The sequence below is a fragment of the Pteropus alecto genome, unplaced genomic scaffold (assembly GCF_000325575.1).
Source record: "Pteropus alecto unplaced genomic scaffold, ASM32557v1 scaffold24, whole genome shotgun sequence".
In the NCBI taxonomy this organism is placed as follows: domain Eukaryota; kingdom Metazoa; phylum Chordata; class Mammalia; order Chiroptera; family Pteropodidae; genus Pteropus; species Pteropus alecto.
Window position 1 is genome coordinate 11,823,334 of NW_006439192.1, and position 24,356 is coordinate 11,847,689.

The following is a 24,356-nucleotide window of genomic DNA, read 5'->3' on the forward strand; positions in this document are numbered from 1 at the left end:
CTGGCTGCCAGGGAGGGCTGCTAGATCAAGACTTCTGGAGGGTGGCTGCCCATCAGCTTGCCCCAAGACCACTCCTTCCTTACTGCTGCCCTCCTTTCTATCTGTTCCTTTAGGTTAAAAACTAGTAATCCAGTCCCTTGAATTTTATTTGGAGACTCTATTAATTATCCGTTTGGGTAAATATAAGCGCACACAAAGTGAAGCTTTTTCAAAAAAGCTTTTAAAGATTTTTTTAATCAATAATTTTAAATGCATACACAAGTAACAATCTTACATGACAAATTCCATGCATCCACCACCCTTCAACATGCGTGTCACCAATCATCAACTCATGACCAATCTTGTTTCATCTCTAATCCCCAACCCTCTCTTCCCCATGATTTTAAAGCAAACCCAGACATCGCATTTTAGTACATCTTTAAAAAATAAAGTCTTCAAAAAATATGTAGCCATAATGCCATTAGCACACGTAAAATATTGGCAATAATTCTTTGTTATCATCCAGTTCCTAGCTAGTGTTCGTATTTCCACCTGTGAAGCTTAGATTTTACCAGCTTTGGCCTAAGATTACTAATACCAGTTACATCCCTAGAGAGTAGATTATTCTGCTCATCCCACAGGTAATGCTTATTTAATTATTTAAATAATTTAAATAATTATTTGGAGGGTATGGAGAGCCTGCTGCCTCCAGACATGTCTGTGAAGCTGTATGTCTAAGATATATTCTGAGAACTGCTGACAACCTGTTTGACCTCTTGCCTGTTCTAGTTTTCCCAAACCATCATAGAGAGTGGAACAGGAAGAATGTGTGAGCTTATGTTTAATCAGAGGTCAGTGTTAAGTCGGGGAGGCTTAATCGAAGAAGACTTCTGTGGGTTGCCCCGAGCTCTGTGTCCCCACAGGACTGCTCCGTTTGGGGTAAGCTGGTTACATCCATTCACCAGGCCATTTGTGCTACCTTCAACCTTCACAGACATAAGCCAGGGACTCTCAGTTCAGAATCATTTGGGAAAGGAGCCAGATGCAGGTCCTACTTTGAGGCTGCTTCTAAAAGTGGGAGTAGGGGGAGACTTAGATGGGAAGGAGGACGGGACAGTGAGTTCAGTGATCGGAATGATCATTCACATCTGTCTCATAGTTCTAGTCCAGCCACTTATGTGGACTCAGGCTGAGGTCACTGCCTGTAACTGGGAGAAAGAGTTCTTCGGCATGGCCCAGCTCAGAAAGTACCCTTCATCCACCTGCCCCTGCCCCCGTCACCCACCCAAGGTATTGTAAAAAGCCTCATGACTTTGGTTTCTTCGGGAATGTACTGTGACATGGTTATCTAAGGACTAACACAAAACAAAAATTAAACAAATCCCAAAACTCAATTTTCAAAGCCCGTAGGAGAACTTGTCTCATCTGGCAGTTTCAAGGGAGAAGGCAAAATGTTCTTTTTGAGAATTATTTTCCCCTGCTTCACAGATCTAAGCCAGAAGAATGGCAGACCAGGGTGGGAAGGGCAGCTAGTGTCTGGGAAGACCAACGGCTCCATGGGGGCCGCAGCAATGATGACAGGGCCGTGGGGAGATCAGAAGGTAGGCGTGCTGCACAGCTTCTCCACTGCAGCACAGAGGACAGTTTACAATGTCATGGCACTTCCCTCTCGCTTTTCCTCTCTCCCTTTTTTCTCTGACAAGGTCTAATGTAAGCCTTTCGCCTTGGGTCTGTGTAGGTCATTTGGAGACGGCCCCCCGGCAAGCTCCCCCTCCCGAAGCAGGAAGACCTGCCGGTGGTTTACCTGGGCAGTTTCCGCGGTGTTCAGAAGCCTGCCGGGCCATCTGCCTCTGCAGATGTCCACCCTCACTGCCCGCCTGCATATGCCATGGTCGGCCTGCACAGCCTAGAGGCCCGGGGGGAACACAACACCGCCTTCCACCCAGTGAGTTTCCCTGATGAGAAAGCTGGGCGAGAACATAAACCTGTGTTTTCCTACCAAGAGCTGAACTCCACTCAGGAGAGCTTCCGCCAGAAACTGGCTGCCTTTGGCGGGAAGACATCTGGCTGCCACAAGGGCCCTGGGCCTTACCCCTCTCCTCAGCCCCTGCGGGAGTCTCTGCCCACGGAGGATGACAGTGGTCCAAGGCGCTCACCCTCGGGGGACAGTGAAGGGGGAGAATATTGCTCCCTCCTGGACTGTCGCCCCGGGAGCCCAGGCACCGAGGGCACTCCACAGGCTGAGGGTCCCCGGCGCAGACATGGTGGAGAGGGCCGCTCGCCAGCCGAGGAGGAGAAGCGGGTTTCGAGCTTTCCAAGGGAATGCTGTAGCCAGGGCCTGACAGAGAACTCATCCCACCTGGGCCCCAAGCAGCTGTCCCTTGCCTCAGAGGCTGCCAGTTCTTCAGACGGCCTCTCGTGTGGGAGTGCCAGCAGTGGCACCAGCAGCCCCTTCGCCTCCCATCTCGAGAGCGATTATTGCTCCCTTATGAAGGAACCTGTGCTGGGGAAGCAACAGGACTCTGGCTGCCACGTGGTGACCTCTAGCAGGTGCCTTGGGCTGACTGGGGAGCCCCAGCCGACAGCCCACTCTAGAGAGTCTGTGCAACCTGAACCCATCTATGCCGAGAGCACCAAGAGGAAGAAGGCAGTTCCAGCACCTTCCAGGCCACAGGCAGCAGCTGCTCAGGGCCAGGTCCGGACGGCTAACACGTGGGCTCAGAAAACAACATCTGGGTGGGGCCGAGACCGGGAAGGCCCAGATATGGGCCCCAAGGTGGCAGCCACCATCACAGTCATGGCAGCCCACCCAGAAGAGGACCACCGGACAATCTACCTGAGCAGCCCCGACTCCGCGGTGGGGGTGCAGTGGCCACGCCGGCCTGTGAGCCAGGACTCTGAGGCCGGTGACGAGGAGACTTCTGATGGGCAGGGAATGAGCTCCAGGGAAGGCCATTGTCACGATGCCAGTGAACACATGTCCAAAGGGAGGCCTGCCATTCCTCCCAAGCTGTCCAGGAGTAGTCCTGGAGGGTCTCCGGTGTCACCATCTGCCTCCCCTCTGTCTGACGTCAATGAGGGGAGCTCCGGGGGTGGCACTGGGCCCCAGCCTTCATCCAGGGGCCCCAGTGACCCCGCTCCTTCCTGCCGGGCCAATGGTGTCACTGACCGTGACTCGGTCAAGTGTCCGGGGCCAGCCAGTACCGCCTCAGCCTTAGACCAGAGGCGGCCTCGGTACCACACTGGGGCCTGGAGTCGTCAGTGCCGGATAGAGGAAGAGGAGGAGGTGGAACAGGACTTGCTGAGTCAAGGCTGGGGAAGAGAAATGGAAAATGGCACCACGGACCCCTCAAACTCCTCTACCTGGCACCGTCTGTGCCCCACAGATGGCTCCTCAGGGCAGAACAATAAAGCCATTACTGGGATGAGCAAATCTGCTTCCTTCGCCTTTGAGTTCCCCAAGGACAGAAACGGGATTGAGGCCTTCTCACCACCTCCGCCACCTCCAAAGTCGCGGTGAGTACCAGTGTCTGTGTGTGACTCGGGCCGGCCTGACAGGACACAAGGCTCTTCCAGGAACCTTGGCCTTTGCCACTGGTACTGAAGGGCTTCAGGCCCAGGCTCTGAGTCCCGCGCCCCAGGACCAGTGTCTGCCCAGAGGCCCTGGTGTCTTTATGGACATTTCCGAGAGTTGTTGCTCATGTTTGTGTGCAACGAGCAAACCTACAAGCAGTGCCCTGCTCGGGACTGGTTCTTTGGCACAAAACTTTCCAAGAAGCCCTGCCAAGCTGTCGCTCTTTCCTGGTGCCTGTAATTGTATTCTCTGGCACTCTTTTTCTCCCCATTTCTCAGAAATATCTTCAGTAGGCTTTTTCAAGGAAACCCGGAAATTCTCCACTTATTTAAACATGCAAAAAGAAGGAAGCTATGCTCCAGAATTTGGAGAGGCAGAGAGATTGGGAGGCAAAGGGGCAATGCCAAATGTGTCCTCCAGAAACTGTTACCTTGATGGCGATTAGTCTTTGGGCCCAAAAGCAAAATAGTAGAAGGCTCTGCACGTGGTTTTGTGACTCTCGGATGTGGGTTTTGAAAGAAAAAAAATGTAGTTTTATTTTAGAATACTGAAATTCACAGCTTTCTCCACCGCTTCACTGCTATCCCCTGCCAGTTTAAAGTACCTTTCAAAGGCCCAAACATAAATGCTTTTTTAAGGTACTTGTGCATGGAATTTAAATTCTGGAAAAAAAAAAAATTTCCTCTATTAAAGCAAAATGATTCCTGTCAGGGAAAGGAAGGAGAAACCTGCTGTTTTTCAAAAAATGATGGCCTTTCTGAACAGGCTCTCCAGTCCTGTTGTTTCCAGCGTTTCTGTTTCAGCCTGTGTGCCGCCGGGTTGATGTCAGAAGCAGGGAATTGACCACAGAGAGAAGCAGCTGTGACACTTGACTTTGAACATTAAGGCATCAGAGGCTGTGAGGCCCTCTAACGTGGACTGTTTTTCACGACCACGACTTTGTTCTGGTATTGCATCGACCACCTGCCATGCAGAGTAGAATCCTCCAGATCCTCACGAGGTAGCAGACTCTCTCTGGCTACAGTTATAACTACCTGAGTGAATGAGGGGTTCGGCAGCTAAGAAGAGCTCCTATATATATGGCATTTACTATGGGCTAGGCACAGATCTAAGAGAGTTAGACATATTTACTCATTGGATCCTCAGAACAGCCCTAGGAGGTAGGAATTATCATTCCCAATTTACGGATGACAAAACAGAGCTGAAGTAGCCTGCTGAGGTTACACAGCCGTACGTGGCAGTAGGGCTCTAAAGTCGGTGCCTCTAAACACAGAGGGTACATCAGCAGACACAGGAAGTGAGCGGGGCATGAGAGTAAAAGGTGGACATGGTATCTGTCTGCCGCAGACCTGGGTAGGTTAGTGAGAAACACACGTTTCAGCATTAGAAAATCAAGTGTATACTGTGTCTGTATCACTGACAGGCTTAGTTGATCTTGAATAAGCCTCTCACTGTAACTGAGCCTCCAAGTTACTTCTCTCTAAAATGGATAATAACCATACTTTTATAACTACACGTTATTGAAAGGCTCACATGACATGAACAGAATCCAACGCAGAGGTTAGTTATTATGTAGGCAAAAGCTGTTGACTGTGGCAAGGACACCCACATTTTGTAGGAACAAGCCAGAAACACCACCTGAGCCTTGGATAAAGAACTAAAACATTCTCATTTAAGAATCATAGGACTTGAGGATACCCCAGTCACCATAGTAATGTGTTAAATTAAAAACAAAAAACCAAAAAAAAAATACCCAAGTAAAGTTAAAGATTTAATTGGTCTTATTAAATGATTCATGAATTGGGCAGCTTCCCATCCAGTAACTAGAAAGGTATTCCAGGAGCTTTACAAAATGGAAGGCTTTTAGAGGCAGAAACAGGGTGCGACAAGGCAGGCAAGGGGAAAGCAGGGGGTCTTATCAGGCAGATTACCTCAGTAGGGTTGGCCAGGAAATTCCAAACTGGTTTAAAATTCTATTCCTGGGAAAGGCTGAAACGGCAGTTATATTAGGTATTAAATCTCGATGGGGCTTAGCAAAAGTGACTCCATTCGGGCCTGTTGTTTCTTTTTAACAGTTTCCCACTTTTGATCAAACCCTGAGCCTAACTGAGAGATGTAGTCAAAATTTAAGGCCTCAGTGCCACTCTCAGCTACCACTCTATAGTTTTGGAAACTTTTATTGGTTCTGCTTTTTTGCTGAATCTCTGTGATATTCACAGGTTACCACTTCTGGTTTTTTAGTTGGTCATTCTCTTTGTTTCTTTTTCGAAGTTCCAGTGTTAGAGAGATTATTTGCTTGGTGATTAGTGCCGGTGAACATCGTTCAAAGCTTTTGAGAGAATACGGTGCACCAGAGAGATTACTGTGATAACTGCAAGCAGGATAATTCCTAATGTTTGGAGGGCACTTTGAAGCCAGGGTCCCCGAGACCTAAAACAGTCAAAGAAAGACTCTGTGGAAGGAGTCACCCTTTTAAGACAAGTGACTTGCTCAGTGATCTTTTGTTGCTAAGTTTCAGGTTCCCCAGAAGTGTAAATTCGGGTATAGCAGACAGTGTTGGCCACAGCACAGACACTTCCTTGCTCAGCTAAAAAATAATCCTGTTATCACGAACAACTTTGGCCAGAGAGTTTAAGGATTTTTTGCTGTGCAGCTGTTGCTTTAACAGCGGATTCCTGCAATATTTTCAAGGGCTAGAGAGAAGTTCCTGGTTATAGCCTCATTGATATTCATTCTTAACCAAGGAAGTAGAGATCTGTCAAAGCGAGCTAATTTTGAATCGTGAATGCCTCCTGGTAGGTCCCTTCTAGAACAGTTAGGGGCAGAGTTAGATAACCTAATAAGCATTTTGCAGCTATTCTCTAGCCATCTAGGCATTCATAGGCCCAAGGAGAACGATAACTACCACAGATAAAGGTAAATCCTGTCAGGAACAAACCATGTCCACTAAGGTGGAATTGCCAATGGAGTCATTCGTGGAAATTGTTGCATTTGGCTCTTCAAGCCAGGGTCAGTTAAGTTTCCTCCTATCCTGAAATAAATTTTTTTCTAAATTTCAGAGATTACTCCCCTTAGCAATGGCCTGGGAGATACAGGTGATGGCATTATCTTTTACTTTGGCCAATGCCAGAGTAAAGAAAAGAAAGAAAAGAAAGAAGGGTTTTATGTTTAGCTAAAGTAGGAAGTTTTGACCTGGCATTTTGGGCAGAAGCAGTCTACATCAACGTCGGCTACTTCTCTTCCTAGTCCAGTATTTGCATGAAAATCATAGTCATCCTCCTCAGTTCATTCAGCCCATGTAATTAATTCTTGCCCTTTTCAAATCAGCTTTTTCTTTTTTTCCTTTTATTAATTTTGGAAATTCCAAGTCCACTCTGCTCCACAATCTCAAAGGCATCATGAAGCTGCCCTTGAAAGTCCCCTCCATGAATCTCCTTGCAGATAAAGCACTTTGCAGGAACACTTTGGTGAAGCATCGGAGTAAAACAGTAACTGTAAATGACAAAAGACTTAAAAATGCCCATCTTTAAAGATCTGATGAGAGTTCATTGTAATGGCACTGATAAGGAAATTTGGTCATTCTTGTAACATGCAACTTTTTATAACATTATACCAGAACATATCAGACTTTAGGAATTGCATATAATTTCTAGAACGCTATAACATATATTTATACTAACATGACATAAATAAAGCTTAGTATTACTTCTTATTGGACAATGCTTTTCGTATCATATCAGATAAGCCTAATTGGTTTAACATCACCCCCTTTTTTTTTTGAGAAAAGAGAACAAATGTTTTAAGATGTTCTAGGAACACCCTAGAAAATCTCAAAGTTAGTTCAAAGTCAGAAAGACTTTATTTAAAATTTGATTTGGGGAAGTTTGTTAAAAATGTCAAAAGATTTCACGGGCAAATATAGAAGGTTACATAGTTCTGAGCAAAATTCAGCTCTAATATCCAGAAGACTAGTTTTACCAAAAACACACATTCTACTCTCCTTGTATACAGAGTTGTTGCCCTTATTATTTCTAGTAACTTTAATTACGTATATTAGAATTCTTAACCCTTAAAAACCTTTAATTTCTAGTGAAAACTAAGAAGTAAGCAATTATGAACTTTTACATTAGCATTTTGTGGATTAGTAGACTTATAAATACTTCTTGTAATTTCTAGAAATGTGTTTTCTCGTAGAAAACTTCTCGGCATGACACAAAATAGGTTCATAACAGGCCCAAATATCTTTAATTTCTCTCTAAAAGGAAGCCAAAAGTGGAAAAAAGACAATGTTCGGTAATTAATATTTCAGTATTTTACGTTATTTGGAAATGATCTAGATATTTAACAAATTTCCATCATTTAGCTTAAACTTAGCAAAACTTTAAGGTTTCAGGTTACTGAAAAGATTTGGGGAAACTATTTTTAAAATGTACCTAAAAACTTTTTATCCTACTTATATTTGTTTAATTTACATGGCCTTAACAATTTTGTTTAGATTACTTATAAAATTTTCCAAGATGGTAAAATGTTGGAAGGTCTTTGAGGGACATACAAGGTTAATTTCACATAATGTCCTCACGTGAGCCTTCTGTTAAGTGGGTCCTGTTTCTAAGGATTAGCCTCACCTTCGAATAAAGATAAGGGGTCTCATGTATGATGTTCACTCTGAACTCTGGAGAAAGGAGTTATTTCGTTCAGGGCAGTACTACTTTTTAACTTAAACTTAGATCCACTGCTTTCTAGGGCCATTATGGAAGAATAGAGAATGATTTTCTGGTTTGCCTACGGTGCTGTTATGCAAAACTGACTCTCACTTGGAGGGAAAAAAATAGATGTCGAGAATGCCTTGGCTTTTCTGTGATCTTGTTTTGAATGTTTGGCAACCGCTTATCTGTCAGCTTGAGATATTGTCCTCTGTAAACTCCCATTAGAGTTCCTGAGAAACCTCTCGCTATAATGCCACGTAGGGCAAAGGCTCTCAGTGCTCATTCAGCGTGCTGACAGAGCTTTAGTGGTATCGAAGCGTGTGCCCAGCTCACCTCATGGGCAGAGGAGGCAGAGTCTGGGGAAAATTCTGTACCTGCTGCTGCCAAGGCAACCTCCTGCACACCCAAGCTCACACTGCTTTAGACCGATGGACCCCACCAAGTTTTGGGGTCACCTCTGCTCCGATTTAGGGCAGAATTAGAAGGTGAGAGGTGACTAGTACTGCTGGTTAGGAAACTCAAAACTGCAAGAAAGAAGTGTGGACTTCTTAGTTTAAATGTCATGGTCAAGACTTAAGGCAATTTAATGGAAGCAGCAGTGCCTGGGGAAATAATTAAGATGCAAAAGAATCAAATTTATTTCTGCCTTGTATTTCTTTGCAAAAGAAAATCTGGTTTTAAATGATTATGGCTTTTGAGTGGCAAGGTCAGTTGAGGGAGAGTCATCTGATTAGTACAGACAAACATTTCACGACGAAACCCCAAATTAGGAAGATAGGACTGAACTGGGAGGTGGAATTAGTGGAAGACAAGTGAATGAGAAATAAGACAAGTTTGTACGGTTTCAGTTTCAAACAGTCTGGTCCTCATGAGACAGATCAAAAAAAGCAAAGTTTCTCTGAGAAAGTAAGAGATGACTCTGTTTTGTAGTCATCACTCATGCTAATTGTAATGTTCAGCCACCACTTAACTGCATTCTCCCCCTCTGTGGGGATTCTTGGGACTAGAGACTGAGTGAGCCTGGCCTCGGGCTTTTGGTCATTCTTAATTTTCCCTTCCCATGTCGCTTCTTAGCAGACAGGTGGTGACAGTGTCATAGATGCAGCTTTCTTCTGTCCACAGAAATAGCCACTATGCTAATTAGAGGAATCAAAACAACTTAATTGTGTGGTCTCTCAGTAACATGGTCTCCCAGCATGAGCCCTGAGGATGGGAGCAGAATCAGTGAGATGTGTATTTGCCTCCAGACCCCATATCCAATCCTATTAAAGCTTTATTCTTGAGGCACTTTCTACTGTGGTGGATTACAGAGGGATGACAGCAATTTATTAGGAAATCCCAGTCTTGATGCATAATGGGCTTTTCCATGCAGCATTTTGAAAGTCTGGCTTTGTATTAGAAAGCACTATAGGTACTTAGAGAATCTTCTCTGAGTATGTTCAGCCTTTTTGACAAAACTGAAATAAGTCAGAGGAGGTTGAGTTGGCCCAAAGAAGAATGAATACTGGAAATACTTCATGGGGAGGATCCTCCTCCCCAACACCCGCCGCCATACACAGAATTTGGCAAACAGAACAGAGTACCTGTATCAATAATGCAAATTTATATTCTGTTTCATGCCAGGAGCAAATTAATAGTTGACCTTTTCTCATGAGTTTGTGGTAGAGCCTGACAACATTGGATATCTCATGATGCCACAGCAATTAATATTAATACCTACCTTTTTATTCTGCAGTCTTTAAAAGGTCACTGAGTTGAACAGTAGTATATATAAAATATTTACTACATTCTCCCCATTTTTGAACATGTATCCATGGCTAAGGCTATGGATTAGAGATTCTTTAATTCATCAATATCTACTAATTGCCCACTTTCTGTTGCACTCTATGCAAGATGCTAAAAAGCCAGTGACTGCCCTTTAAGGCCCCTGAAGGTTGACGTGATTAAATTAGCAGATGTGCAATATGACCAACAAAGGCTCACCCCTGCTTTGATTCCCTTTGATGAGACTGGTTATCGTAGCATCTGGATTCTCCCCACATTCTGTGTTCTGTTCAGTATCATTTCTCAGCTTGGTGCCCGGGAGTATTCCTTCCTTTAACTATCTTTTGACCTGATCCAAGATCAAGATCAAGCTTAGTACAGGCATATAGATAACCATTTACTAAAGAAAAAAAAAGAGCCAGATGCCCCTTAAAGATAAAGAGCATGCTTAGCCATCTGTAATTCCGTAATATCCTTTTTGGTGCCTGGCACAAAGTAGATGCTCAAGAAACTTTTGTTAAATAGACAATTGTAGACAGAGACCAGTCTCTGTTTATTTTGATTTTTCCAAAATCACCTAAATCTATGCTCTGCACATCAAGAAATGTTGAAGAAAGTAACAATAGCTTTAAATATTTGTATCAAAGTTTCTTTCTGAAACCCAGGTCTCCACAGTGCTCCACAGTACTCTGTTCATTCCTCTGTTTTGGTGGTTAACACAGTGTGTCCTGCATCGTATTAAATTGGATCCATGGTTGTTTCTCTTGAAGAATTTGTAAACCCCTTGGTGAACAGGGACCATATTTCATACATTTTTCTTTGACTTTCCCACAGGATACCTTAGCACAGTGCCTGGGATACAGTAGGTATTCAATAAAGGATTACTGAATTAGAAAAAGTTAAGAATGAACTACAGATTTTTCACCGGATATGCTATTGCAATTCTGTGGCTACCCTTGTTCAGTGGAACATTGTCATCTTGGGTTAAAGAAACTGAGGTTAATAATTATTAATGCTTCAAAGTGGGCAAACTCCATTTGGGCACAGTGCATCCTTTCATGGATTAATTACTCCCTAATGATTGTACATTTCACTTTTGCTACTGGGCTTCCTTACTCCGCTATTTTTTTTTTTTTTTTAAGCTGAACAGGTGTGTGGAGCCAGCCCTCTCTTGACACAGAATGTTCCCTTCAGGTAGTAATCACCTAAGGATGTTTTTTTTTTTTTTTCCCTGCCAGTGCCTTGCAAGGAATTCAAGGGTGTGGTTTTGCTTCTCTGAGAATGGATTTTCCATGTTTTTGAGGCAGGTTGGAAAACACATGCAGGGGCCATGTGATCAAACCCCCTTCGTCCATCAGGTGATCAGAGAGACTTTGTTCCTAGAATGGCCAGCCTACTTTTTGGGTTTGGAACTCACTGATTAGTGAGAAAGTTTCTCTCTTTGTGGCACAAGTAATCTGTTTCTGTTTTGGGATTGTTGTTGTGCTCGTGAGAAGACTGGCATTTTTTTTCCGTCAGGGTTGATAGATCAACTACAAAGAATATTCAGCAACCCTTTGTGTAGCTAGTGACTTTCAGAGTTTAAGATCAGAGTCTTCATCCTCTGTGCTGAAATTGCTCATTATTTCTTTATTGACTTGTGGGCAGATCTCTAAAAATATTGGGCGTTAAGGGTGTTCATGTGGTTTTCATACAAATCTGTAAAATTCCCTGCTTCAATTAGCTTTTATTTAATGCCCCGGACGGCTTTTTCTCCTTGCTTCTCTAAAAGGCTGACATATGTAAACAACTGTTCTTTAGTGGGAGAGAAGTGGAACTTTCAAACCAAAGTTTACTTTAAAAAAGTCTTTCCCTTTTTACTCAGATATTTTACTGTCCAGCTAATTTTAGTACCTTGCACTATCAAATGATCTCCCTGACTTTCTGGTGGTTTGGTTTTTAGCCATTTAATGCCCACTAATGCATGTGCCATAAAAACTTTCCTAAAGTCTAAAGCTTAGGTAGATAATGGACGGTGTTACCACTGTGTGTTCCTGAACTGTAGAAAGCACTTAAGAATGTCTTCTGCTCTTCAGAAGCTCCATGCTACAGTCAAAGTGAATGAAAATACAGCTATGTTGGACAAATACAAGAATAGTTGAGATAAATTGACCTTATTAAGTAATATGACCTTGAAGATTAGGAAGAAATGGAAGAAGAGTCATTGGAAATTTAAAATCAGTAGGAATGTCACTTAAAGTAATTCTTACTGATATACGCAGATCAAAAGTAAGATTTTATGACTGCATATTCCTGAACCATGAGGGCAGTTAGGTTACCTCTTCCACACCAATTCCAGTCAATTGGAGTGGCAGTCTGGAGCTCCATGTGGAAAACTGTGAGGCCATGTGCCAAGTGCAGGAAAGCTTGCCGCGATCAATCAGTATTGTGTGTAGATTATGCAAGAGTGGAGTGCAAACACCTGTGCTGGCTATTTACCAACAGCTTTAGAATATAAAATTTACCACCTATAATGCAAAATCATTGGTGGTGGTTAACAACTGGCTCTCTATACTAATTTAAGAGTTCTGTACCTGGGAGGGAATCTGGGGTCCGTTCAGCCCAGGTAGCCCTCAGCAAAGTGTTTGGCAGAAGATGGTCATCCTCTTTGATATCAGCTTCAAATTTCAGACTGTAATGCCAAAATGTTTTATTTCCTCTTAATGAGTAATATGAATATTTCATGAATTTTAATTGGCGATTATGAATATTTTATGAAGTTTTGGAACTCAATATCTTAGTAAATACCAGTTACCGATAAGTCTATTATCCATTATTTAAGTCTTATTTCGCTTTAATAAGACTTTAAATTTACTTTTTCAGTCCTTAAATCTTGTTAAATAATACATGTTCACTTAACCTTACCCTCTTTGGCTTCTAGCACTGCCTTTTTATGCCCCAAATTGCCTGTACAGATTGCGGGGAGGGAGTAAGGGGCAGGAAGAATCTTTGGGAGGAATAGTTTAAAAATAGAAATAAATATTATAATATACATTTAAATTTGAGAAGTAAAAACAAAAGTATTGTTTTCATAATACCTAGTACATATAATTTTTCAAATGTTCTTGACCGATGACAGCTTAGGCCATTTTTTTTGTAGAGATGTTCAACTTGAGGCAGAGCGTGTTTCCCCAGGAGAAGGTAGAAGAAACCAGGACAGGAATATTCCTGATCTGTTGTATATACTTGGCGACCTCCCTTCAAATCTGTCAAAATGTCTTCTCTATATTCATATCCTCTCCAAACCTGAAATGGGGAAATTGTCTGTACAGTGAATCCTATATCCAGCCCTTTAATCATCTTTCTTATCCTACTTTCAGTGCTCGTTCATGTTTTCTATAAAAGTAGAGAAAAATAATGAAAGACATTTTTCATATAGTTCAGTGTCTGAGACTTTCTTGATTTCGACATTTAATCACTAACTATTGTATAAGTGGAGCTAATATGAATTGTCTAGTAAAATTAAATATAAGAATCCATCATGCCCCCCACAATCTTTATTCCTGAGTGTATGTCTGAGAGAAGCATACGCACAGTTCAATAAGAGAACATATACAATGAAGATCATTACAACATTGTTCACAGTAACAGGTAGTTGAGGCAAACCCAGATATTCATCTCTCGGAACAGAAAAGTAAAGTGTAGTGAGTATAAAATGAACTACTTAATAGCAGTCAGAACTGTATACAGAAACATGGATGGACCTTAAACTAGTATTCAGTAAAATAACTAAAACAGAACAAGATCTGTAGCACAATGTAATTAATATAAATTTAAAACACATAAAATGACATTACATCTTTTTTAAAGATAAATCCAAGGGTATAAATCCAAGGAAATATAGTGCGAGTACCTGGGATTGAGAGATTGAGAAAGTGAAAATTTGAGATGGGGACGAAGGGAAAAACTAAAATAATGCAGATCGACTTGAAAATGTATGATTAATTGAGGCATGTGATTATCTCACTTCTCTGCATTTAAAGTAAATATGAACATGAAGAGAGACTGTGAACCATAGAAAGATAGAGGATTTACTTGAAAGAGGCAAGAATTAAGAATATCAAGAAAAATGATGAATATTTGGAATAACTGCTTTGGAAAATGCAAGGTCAAGTGCAAGGAATGCCAGGGAGCCCCAAGAGCTACCTGAAGGCATGAACTAATTGTGACCCCAGTCTGCATGGTAATGGACTTTCCTAGAGAAGCACTGGGCTGCCTGGTGCAAAAGTAAAGATGGAAGGTGTTTGAAGTTACCAAGTGTGATATTGTGATTTATAATAAGAAATATATATTTGGTCTTCCCAGTTCTGGCACAGAACTTCTAGAAGCCTTGGAATTCCCTAAGTGCTGAATTTCCTAAGAGCCATAAATGTGACTCTTATTATGTGAATGAGGTGACTTTTGGAACCAGCCTAAAGACGGAACTCATTGCCAGGGGAACAACCATTGTGATTAGAGGGTTGGAACTTTCAGTCCCACCCTCTAACCTACTGGAAGAGTAGGACTGGTGGTAGAATCAATGACCAATGGCCAATGATTTAATCAGTCATGCTTATGTGATGAAGCCTTCATGAAAACCCAAAAAGACATGGTTTGGAGAGCTTCTAGGTTGACAAACACATGGAGATGTGGGGAGTGACACACTCGGAGAAGGCATGGAAGCTCCGCGCCCTTCCCCCAATACCTTGCCCTATGCATCTCCTATCTGGCTGTTCCTGAGTTATATTCTTTTAAGTAAAATATTTCTCTGAGTTGTGCTTGCTGCTCTAGCATATTAACCATACCCAAGGAAAGGATCGTTGGAACCTCCAATCTGTGACCAGTCAGTCAGATGACATCCTGGACTTGAGATTGGCATCTGTGACAGAAGGCAATCTTATGGGACTGAGTCCTTAACCTGTGGAATGTAATGCTGTCTTCAGTAGATAGTGTCAGAGTTGAGCTGAATGGTATGATACTCAGTCTGAGAACTGATAGTGTGGGGAACCCCCACCCCACGTTGGAACTGGATGACTATAACCATTACCTAAGGTGGGGAAGTTCTGGCTAAGGCTCAGGACAGGGTGATGGAGCTTTTAAGAGAGTCCTGAAGAATTGACCTGAGAGCAGGAAGGGAAGCTCATCCTTATTGGGCAACAGGCTGGACCAGGGTGGGAGTGGAGAAGTAGATCATCCTAGTAACTTTGTTACAAATAGCCTCAATCTCCCAAGCCAGGAACGAAGTCCAATATAAATAAACACAAATTTCTTAAGCCAAATGGATGGGCTCAAGATCTGGGTCAACAAAGTGGACTTGAAGCATTTGCTGAATCAAAAGAAGGGGAGAGAGATAATTTTGAAGGCAAGATTGTCAAAACCAATAGTTTAGAAGCAAAAAGATTCTAGTCAAGCACAGAACATCTTGGTGGATGGATTCCAACAGGAATAGGTCAGGACTAGAACAGCAACGATTCCCAAGTTGGTGAATAACAACTCACTACTGTTTTGGTTTAGTCAATCACCAGAGTTCTCTGTGTAGGGGTGGGAAAATGGGGAGGGGATGTGAAGAGGGAAGGAACCATGGGAGATTCTTTTTCTGCGGTGGGAGGCAGGCTAATGCAATAAAAGAGGTTCTTATATTTCTAAATTTTCACATAATGGAGCTAAGCAACCTGCTTCTCTGAAGAGTATGTCAGCCACTGAACCTGGGGCTACACTGATTATCAAAATGAAGTCTGCATGATGGACAAATCAACTCTTCTGAGTTATTTTAGAATAATGCAGATCATCAAAGCATCACCCCAATTGACTTTCTTCTTTGAGTCTCTTTAAAGTACCATAATAAAAATAGAGGTATCAAGAGAGACTGAAACCTCTAGCCTATCTGCTGTTTTCTGCTTCTATCCAGGTAGCAAAAAGAATTACTGGGTTTACTGGAGGATGCTGAAGTTCTCTCTGTTTCTGCCTTTCTGTGTCTCTGCTTTACTTTCTCTCTCCTCATCCATCCATCCATCCATCCATCCATCCATCCATCCATCCATCCATCCATCCATCCGTCCATCCATCCATCTACATTCATTTTCCTGAATAACTAACGCTTTCTATGTACCTGATACTGTTTGCAGCACTAATTAAATATTAACTCATTGAATCTTCCTAACAGCCCCATGAGGTAAGTATTATTGTTATCCTTGTTTTATAGATAGGAAGCTGAAGTGCAAAGAGATTAAGAGCCTTTTCCAGGGCCTGCAGCCCGGTAAGCAGTGCAGCCGAGACTCAAACCCAAGCAGTGGAACCCCAGTGTCATGCTCTTAACCACTGCATCCCTGGCCTTCCTAGGTGACTCTGAAATCCATCTGGGAAGTCACTCAAATGCTTGCATGACTCTCCTTCCCACAGGCTCCTCGGGGTTCTCCCACACAGTGCTGGCCTGTGGACCAGGCAGCTGGTGGGAGGTGGCCCTCTGTGGATTGTGGTTGGTCAGTCTTTACCTCCATTTGTTATTCATCTCTGTTTTCATCCTCTCTAACCATCTGCCCCTTGTGTAAACTAATGTAAAAGCTTCCTCCTTGACTTTCTGGGAGAGGAGCTGGGGACTCAAGGTTCTTTGGCGATTGTATTGGAGATGAAAGTGGTGGACTGGGTGATGGGGCCAAAGCTGCTGGGCTCTCAGCACTCTGTTACCTGCTCCTCAACAGCTGCTTCTCCCTGTCCTCAGCCTTAGCTGAAACCTCTTCATGCCAGGTAATTCCAAACATCTGCCGTCCTCACCCCTGCTCCAGGCGGTCCCGATCTACTTTAGGGAAGTACACAACCATGCAGACTGGGGTCACAAATAAAGGATTCATTTTCTGAGATCTGACAGGTCATCTTTTAAAAATATTGATACCTCTCAAGGCCAAAGTGTATCTGCATATAGTCAGCGCAAATGCTTGCAAATTTCCATTTGACCAGTTTAAGCATTTTTATCCTTGACCAAAATCAACTAGTAACCTAAACCCGTGTGTCCTTATCTTTAAAAATAAGTATGGCTCTATTCCTGTTTTTAAATGGTTTCCACCGAATGCAAAGTGCATTTATCTTCAGGTTGAACCAAAGGGCTTTTCAGCTTATAGAGCCCCACAGTCACTAGTGCATTAACTACAAATGCAAATTAACAGGCTGCACCTTAAAGGTCATTTGACCAAAACTGAAACTGCCTTCCTATCTTTGTACATGCTAATAGATCAGTGGAGAAAACATGCTCCCAGAGCAGACGGGTCTTAGTCCTTTCAGGTGGCACTGAGACACTTGCTAAATAATCCCATCTAAGAGCACCAGCGCATCTTCATCTAAGAGCACCAAAGACAAAAGCGACAAAAATCTTCCCAGCTTAGTTATCTGCCTTTCTCATCTTGTATCCTGGAAAACAACAACAGTAACAACACTGCAAAAACTAGTAGATTTGTACGAATTCAGGATATTTTGGGACCATTAAATTATGTAGTTATGAGAGAGAATCAGCTATTGAATCCAGCTTTCCTGAGGGTTGTGTGCTCAATGTTCCTGCCTTTTGCAAGTTTCGCCGGGCAAGTGTAATTCTTTTCTTAAAGGAAACATTTATCCTCCCAGATGCCACTGCGTTATTGAAACAGAGGCAGATAAACTTAATCAAGAAGCATTTAATAATTACTCTGTGTTCCAACATGTGACACAGTTCCTCAAACAGTTATAATTTGGGGGTAGATACAAGCCTATTTCACATGAAACAATTAGAATAATCTAACCAGGGTTGTAACCAAATGCTCAGTGATGTGGATCAGACTCCGTTCTGTGTGAGTTCCAGAGGGGACAGCCAAGTTAGAGAAGACCAAAATGGTTTGGGAGGGATTTATAGGTAAGTGGTACCGAGGCTGGGTCTTGAGGGTGGAAAAGTTTTGAAGGGGAGAGAGGTTTGTTTCCTCCGAGTCATTGTTGATGGAGGAGAGGAACACAGGGTGCTTTAGGGATAATGAGAGACCAACTTAATTAGAGCGAAAGATTTATGAGGGAAGTAGTATATTAACATGCGCTCTAATGTATAGACAGTGGAGGGAAATATAGACATCGAGATTGTCAAAGGAAATCTGGAATGTGTGTTTCTGTCACCATGGGGGACCTGAGTTGATCAGTGTGGTGGCCGAGGTTGAGAATCCTTATAGGAGCTCTGTGTAGTACTCTTCAGAGTCAGCCATTGTCATGAGAGCAGTATTTTAGAAAGATTTTGAGTCGATGCAAATCTTTTCTGAAGATATGGATTGAACCCTCTGTATACTTTTTTTGAGGAGCTTGACAATGAAGGGGTGGTTTCAGCTCTATCCACTATCATATCCCCAACACTTAACACAGTGCTCAGCACACAGTAGGTAGTCAATATTTGTTTGCTGAAAATCCTGGGAATGGTATTCAGGACAGACAGGATGGGGGATGCACTGCAAGTAATTCAGGCATAAGATATGGTAAAAATGGGGTATTCTTATTCACCAAGCAGACCTGGTTTTTCAGCTTGAATCATTTAAGGATTTCGACTTTAGGGTGTGGCTAAATAGTAGAGAATAAATGAGGTGAAACAATGTATTTTAGAGGGTATTTAAATTGCTTCTAATGATGGAGCCCAATAAGACAATTGGAGACTGAAAGCTGCAGGTCACAGAGGCAGATCCGTCTCTACTTTCCTGTACTTTTGCAGGAAATGCATTTTATAGAAAAGTCAGAGAGGAACTGAGGGGAAACCGAGAGCTTTGAGCTGGTGATTCACAGCAGGCTGACAAGGCACTCCTGCTGCCTCTGAAGCTGGCGCTCCATCCTCAGGGCTGCTCCACGAGACCCCTGCAGTCACTGGCCCAGCCTGTCACAGGGCTCTGGGAGGCCGTGCTGATGAGGACGGCACCAAGGGCTGGAGTCTAGGATGGTAAGAGTTTCTCATTCTTTGATTTAGGTACAACTTGATTTATTTGCATCTAAAACCATTCTGTTTTCACTTCGTAGTGATTTTTTAAATGTATATAGAATTTTTTAACCTGTTTGTACTTTGAGAGCTACCTCAAAGGTCTTCTCTGAGTCATCACTAAACTTAGCAGTGAATTTGACCAACCCAGAGACATGGTGGTATAGATGTGTACCGGGTCTAGAGAGGTAATCTAAAACTGCATGCTGGCATTATTTGAATTTTCCTGTATGTAGCTCCAGAGGCAAAAAGGCACTCAACCAAAAGCATGTGAACTTAACAAAAGTCAGGGTGGTGAAAATGAAAATTTACCTCAGTAACACTTGAAATTATGCTGTAGTATGAGGATTCTAGCAGCCACGTAAAGTTTGACATATAGTCTCTGCCACACATTGGGGCTCGGCGTCCATTAAGAATTTCGGACATTGTGAAAACTCAGGGGTATTTTTAGAAGAGGTTTCTTCCTACAAATGAGGAAGTCTGGCAGATGGCTCTTCCGCCTAGATTATTTTTTCTAGCTTTCTACCAATACGGTATGGAGAAAACTCTGGCAAGACTTCTTTCTCTAAGGACAATGAGGGGAAAAGCCATTCTAAAACACTGGGCAGCAGCTGCAGTGCTCTGAGTCTCTAAGGACGCTGTGCCACTGGCCATGTATGTCGCCCTACGCTCTGTGACTGTGCCTAATCAACAGGGGGAGGCAGGAAAGGAAGTCTGAGCAAGAACGAGTCGTTTATCACACCGCATGAGCAAAGACATCTGTGTGGGGCTTGTCCTCGCGTTAGCTGATAAGAATGTTATTCACCACCCAAAGAGGAAAGACTAGAGAGTGTGGTTTTGGCTCATTGAAGCCACTTCCTTAAATGACTTGGCATCAAATTTCATCTCATAGATGGTTTGCATTGGTTTTATGAAGGACAAATCAAATTATCATTAATGAGGGAAAGGTTCTTGTAAAAAAATAATTGTAGTCTTGTTGTGTGTTGTTGCGTGCATTCGAATTATCATTTGGCCTTAGGTCTGACAGAATAATCTATTAGGGCCCAGAAGAGTCACCATTGGAATATTAAGCCCTTTCCACGGACTTTTAAGAAATCTGTTGCACACACAGTCTCAAGACACAAAAATAAGTTGTCAGTCTCTGCTTTGATGGCAAGCCTTTTATTTTAAAATCTGATATTTTGCTCATTCCCTATTTAAAGTGGCAATTCTCTAGGAGTACAGATTACACAATTTTCTAGAGTGGAAGATTTTTGATACAGCTTGTGAAAGAGTCATCACTCCCAAGATTTTGCTATTAGAGAAAGTGACACCCCTTTCTCTCTCCATTTATACCTGAGCATTCCAAATGCCTATTGGATTTTAGTTACCTGGTGGGAACCTCTGCTTTTTGAGCCTTTTTTGTAGAGAAACAGCAATAATATTCCCAGAAGCCATGAAAACATGAAATTGGGGCTTGGGTAATAACATTTACCAGGGTCTGCTTCAAGAAGCTCCCCACTTCCCTGCATCTGCACGTGCGCGCGCGCACACACACACACACACACACACACACACGTGGAGAATTTATCCTGCAGTCACAGGAGTACTCTGATTTTGTCTGCATTCACTTGGTGAGTTTTCAAAGCTGTGACTTCTCCTTCACAGTGACTAGATGCAGAAGAATTAACCCTCAGAGTCTCAGAAGAGTTGTTAAGTTTGAGAAATAACTTTCTCCATCTACGAGGCTATTCTGTGGTGGAACCAACTCTCACTGAGCTGTTCTGTCCTCTGAGGGGCCTGACGGAAATCCTGCTGGGTCATCGCTTTTGTTCTGTGCCTTTCAAAGGCTCAACAGCAGGTTGACAGGAGTGGCCATCCTGGGCTCATTCAAGCCGTAGTGATTTTCTTTCCTTCTAGAGACTTTTGTTTTCAGTTTATCAAATATTTCAAACATACAATGAAAAAACATACAGAAATAATTTAACTGGCATTTATGTATCTCCCTAAGATTTTTCAAGTATTAACATTTTGCCATTTTTTTAAGGTTTTTTTAAAAATAGAATATTATAGGTACAGTGGAAGACCTCTCCTTATTTAATTGCCTTTTCAATTTCCCGGTGCTACCCAGAGTAGTCACTATCTTAAAGTTAATGAGGAGTATTTCCATTTTACTATGTATAGTTGTTATACAAAAAATATATAGATTGTTATGTTTTAAAATGTGTATAATGGTTTCTGTAATTGACACCACTTGATATACTGTACATGAGTCTTTTACAAGGTACACTTTTATATTCATTTGAAGAATCATTTTCATATTGGTACATTACAATCAAGTTCATTTGTTTTTGAATGCTATAATAAGCAATGCTGTATACAATAATGTCTCTATTCCTTTATTGATGGACATTGGACTGTTTAAAATTTTGTTTTTGCTATTAGTAATGCTTTGAACAGCCGTGTTCATGTCTGAGAGTTTCTCCAGATCTGCACTGTTCGGTACAGTAGTCGCCAGTTTAAAATGTGGCCGGTCTAAATTGCCATGTGCTATAAATGTAAACTACATACCAGATTTTGAAGACTTAATATGAAAAAAATATAAATTATCTCATTAATAATTTTTATATTCATTGCCTGTTGAAATGACAATGTTTTTATATATTTTGTTAAAATATACTATTAAAATAATTTCACCTATAATTTGGCTACTAAAAAATTTAAAATTATATGTACATGACTTGCATTATATTTCCATTGGGCATGCTGTTCTAGATCAGGAATTGATAATCTACTACCCACAGGCCAGCTATTTGTGTTTATAAATAAAGTTTTATTGGAAAACATACCCAATCATTTATACATTATCTATGGCTGCTTTCCTGCATCAACAGCAGAGTTGAGTAGTTGCAACAGAAATTATATTACCCATGACCGTAAAATATTTACCATGTAGCCCTTTAAGGAAAAGTTTGTCGACCCCTATTCTAGAGCAATGATTTTTAACCTTTTTTAAATCAATACCCATAAAAAAAATATGTTTAATATCATGATCCAACACACATACACATACTCCCCTGAAAAGAAAGTTTTGTAAAACAAAGTTTCACAATCCCTAGTATATATTTTCATATTTTCTGGTCTGTTCTATTTTGTTAAAATAAACGGTTGGTCAATAAACTATCGTGACTCAGTAAATTGACTTAGCAGTTCATTAACTACTAGAAATTTAAATATCTTTGCTCAAGAATGTATACTGAAAAATAGAATAGAAAGTGAATAGCTTCATTATAGGAATATGCATATTCAACTTCACAAGATTCATCAATGTGTTGTCCAGTGCGTGTGTCTGTATACCAATCTTCAGTCTCTTCAGTCTCACAAATAGTGCTAGAAAGTTCTCATTTTCCCACATCCTTAACAATATCTGATATTGCCAGACTGATCTGATCGGTGTGAAATGGAATCTTCTTTTATTTATAATCTGATTACTGGTAGGTTTGATCATGTGTTAATTGGCTTTTCTTGTTTTTTCTTTTGTGAATTGCCTTTTCATATCTTTTGCCCTTTTTTTTAATGGGGGTCATTTATCTGTCTCTCGTATATTTATATTCTAATACTTTATCCATTATATAGATTGCAAATGGCTGGATTGCCCACACATTTGTTTTTTTTACTTTTTTTTTTTTACTTTATAGTGTCTATTATTCTATGAGACAGAAGTTTTAAATTTTAAAGCAATCAAATTTATCTTTTGTTATGGATTTCCTCTGATATTTTCTTCTAACAAATTTTAAATCTTGGGGGATTTTTTTCCTGTCAAAAATTCATAGTTATACATGGTGTGAAATATAGTTCTACCCTCTAATTTATTTTGTCCTATTATTGATAGCTGGTGTATGAGTACCATGAACTGTTTATCTTCCCATCACTGATGCTACACTACATTCGTCACATAGCAATTCCCATAGACAGAGCTCTGTTCATTGGCTCTCTGTCCACAAAATGATTCTAGATACATTAGAAACAAATTTTTACTAATCTCACTTATACTGTAACCAGGTCTAGAGGGTTTTACAGGCAAGTTTTAGAAATATTTCAAGGAACACATAATCCCTATTTATACAAACTATATAAGATCACTGAAAAAGAGAAAAAGTTACACAATTCATTTTGTAATTCTAATTTAACCTTTATAACAAAACTAGACAAGAACAGTTCAGGAAAGAAAAATTATGGGCTAACCTCACATTTAAATGTAAAATTAAAAATCCTAAATTAAATATTAAATTGAATCCAGCCATATGTAGTAAATTAAGTTAATGCAAAATGTGCAAGCATGGGTTAATTTATTAATTTATTAATGTAACTCATCACATTAACAGAATAAAGGAGGAAAATGATATGACTTTTGTACAGATATAGAAAACCATTCAATAAAATTCAATAACTATAAATGATTTAAAAATATAAAACACTTAGAAAACTTAGAATAAAAATACTTCCTTAACCTGATAAAGAACATCTACCATGCAGCGATGTTAAAGCATTTCTTGTCATGCTCTGATATTGAGTGTTCCCTCTTTGCATCTGGCACCTGAGAACTTTTCGTTCTTTCACCGCTTTGCTGTTACTTTAAATAATTGTGTGTGTGTGTGTGTGTACTCACACACACATTTGTGTGGTTTTTAGTTTTATCTATATACATCATCGAGTGTTTTTTTATGTTTGTGGAATGAGGAGCTATGCCAGTTCAGCAGCTATGGTGCTAGAATTTCTCCCTTGGCAATTTTCTGAGCCTGAAGACCAAGAGACTGCAGAGACTACTCTGCGGTTTAGGTTCGTGGGGCGGGCACGGAGAGCAGTAGTTGGATTTCCATAGCTGGCTTCTCTCCTAGATTGAGGAGTGGTCATTATTCACAACTTCAGATCTTGGCTTCATCTGGAAAGCCATTACTGATGGATCTGATGAGAATAAAAATCTTTTATGAAACTTTCTATGACTGTATTTTGCCAGAGGGTAAAAGAAAGATAATCTACTGTTGCAGCATGATACTTCCAAGATCCCTACAATGGCATTGAAATATAAAGAATACTGTTAGCAGTAATATTGCTATCACTGTCTCACTTACATTTAACAGCTTTAAAACATTTTCCATAGTGGTTCTAAGGGTCAGAGTTGGGGAGAGAGAGGTGTTTCTAAAGAACACTTTTCATAGTAGCACACAAACTTTCTCTAAACTTTTCTGTGAGTGAACAAGAGATTTCAGTGGCTGTGAAGACCAATAGGGCCTGGCCATGTTGAACATAAAGAACAATCAATACCCTCTTGACTGTAAGGTCATATGCATTAAATAAGGCAGTTCTGATG

The 24,356-nt window shown here is 41.2% G+C and overlaps 1 protein-coding gene across 2 annotated transcripts in view; it reads left to right on the top strand.

Moving 5' to 3' along the window:
- Nucleotides 1-24,356, top strand: part of PRAG1 (PEAK1 related, kinase-activating pseudokinase 1) — a 50,742-nt gene that overhangs the window by 6,078 nt on the left and 20,308 nt on the right. For both annotated transcript variants that reach the window (XM_006916350.3, XM_025049891.1), the window contains exon 3: nucleotides 1,718-3,495. In XM_006916350.3, the coding sequence (XP_006916412.1) occupies nucleotides 1,718-3,495 (1,778 nt within the window). The remainder of the gene's footprint in view (nucleotides 1-1,717; nucleotides 3,496-24,356) is intronic.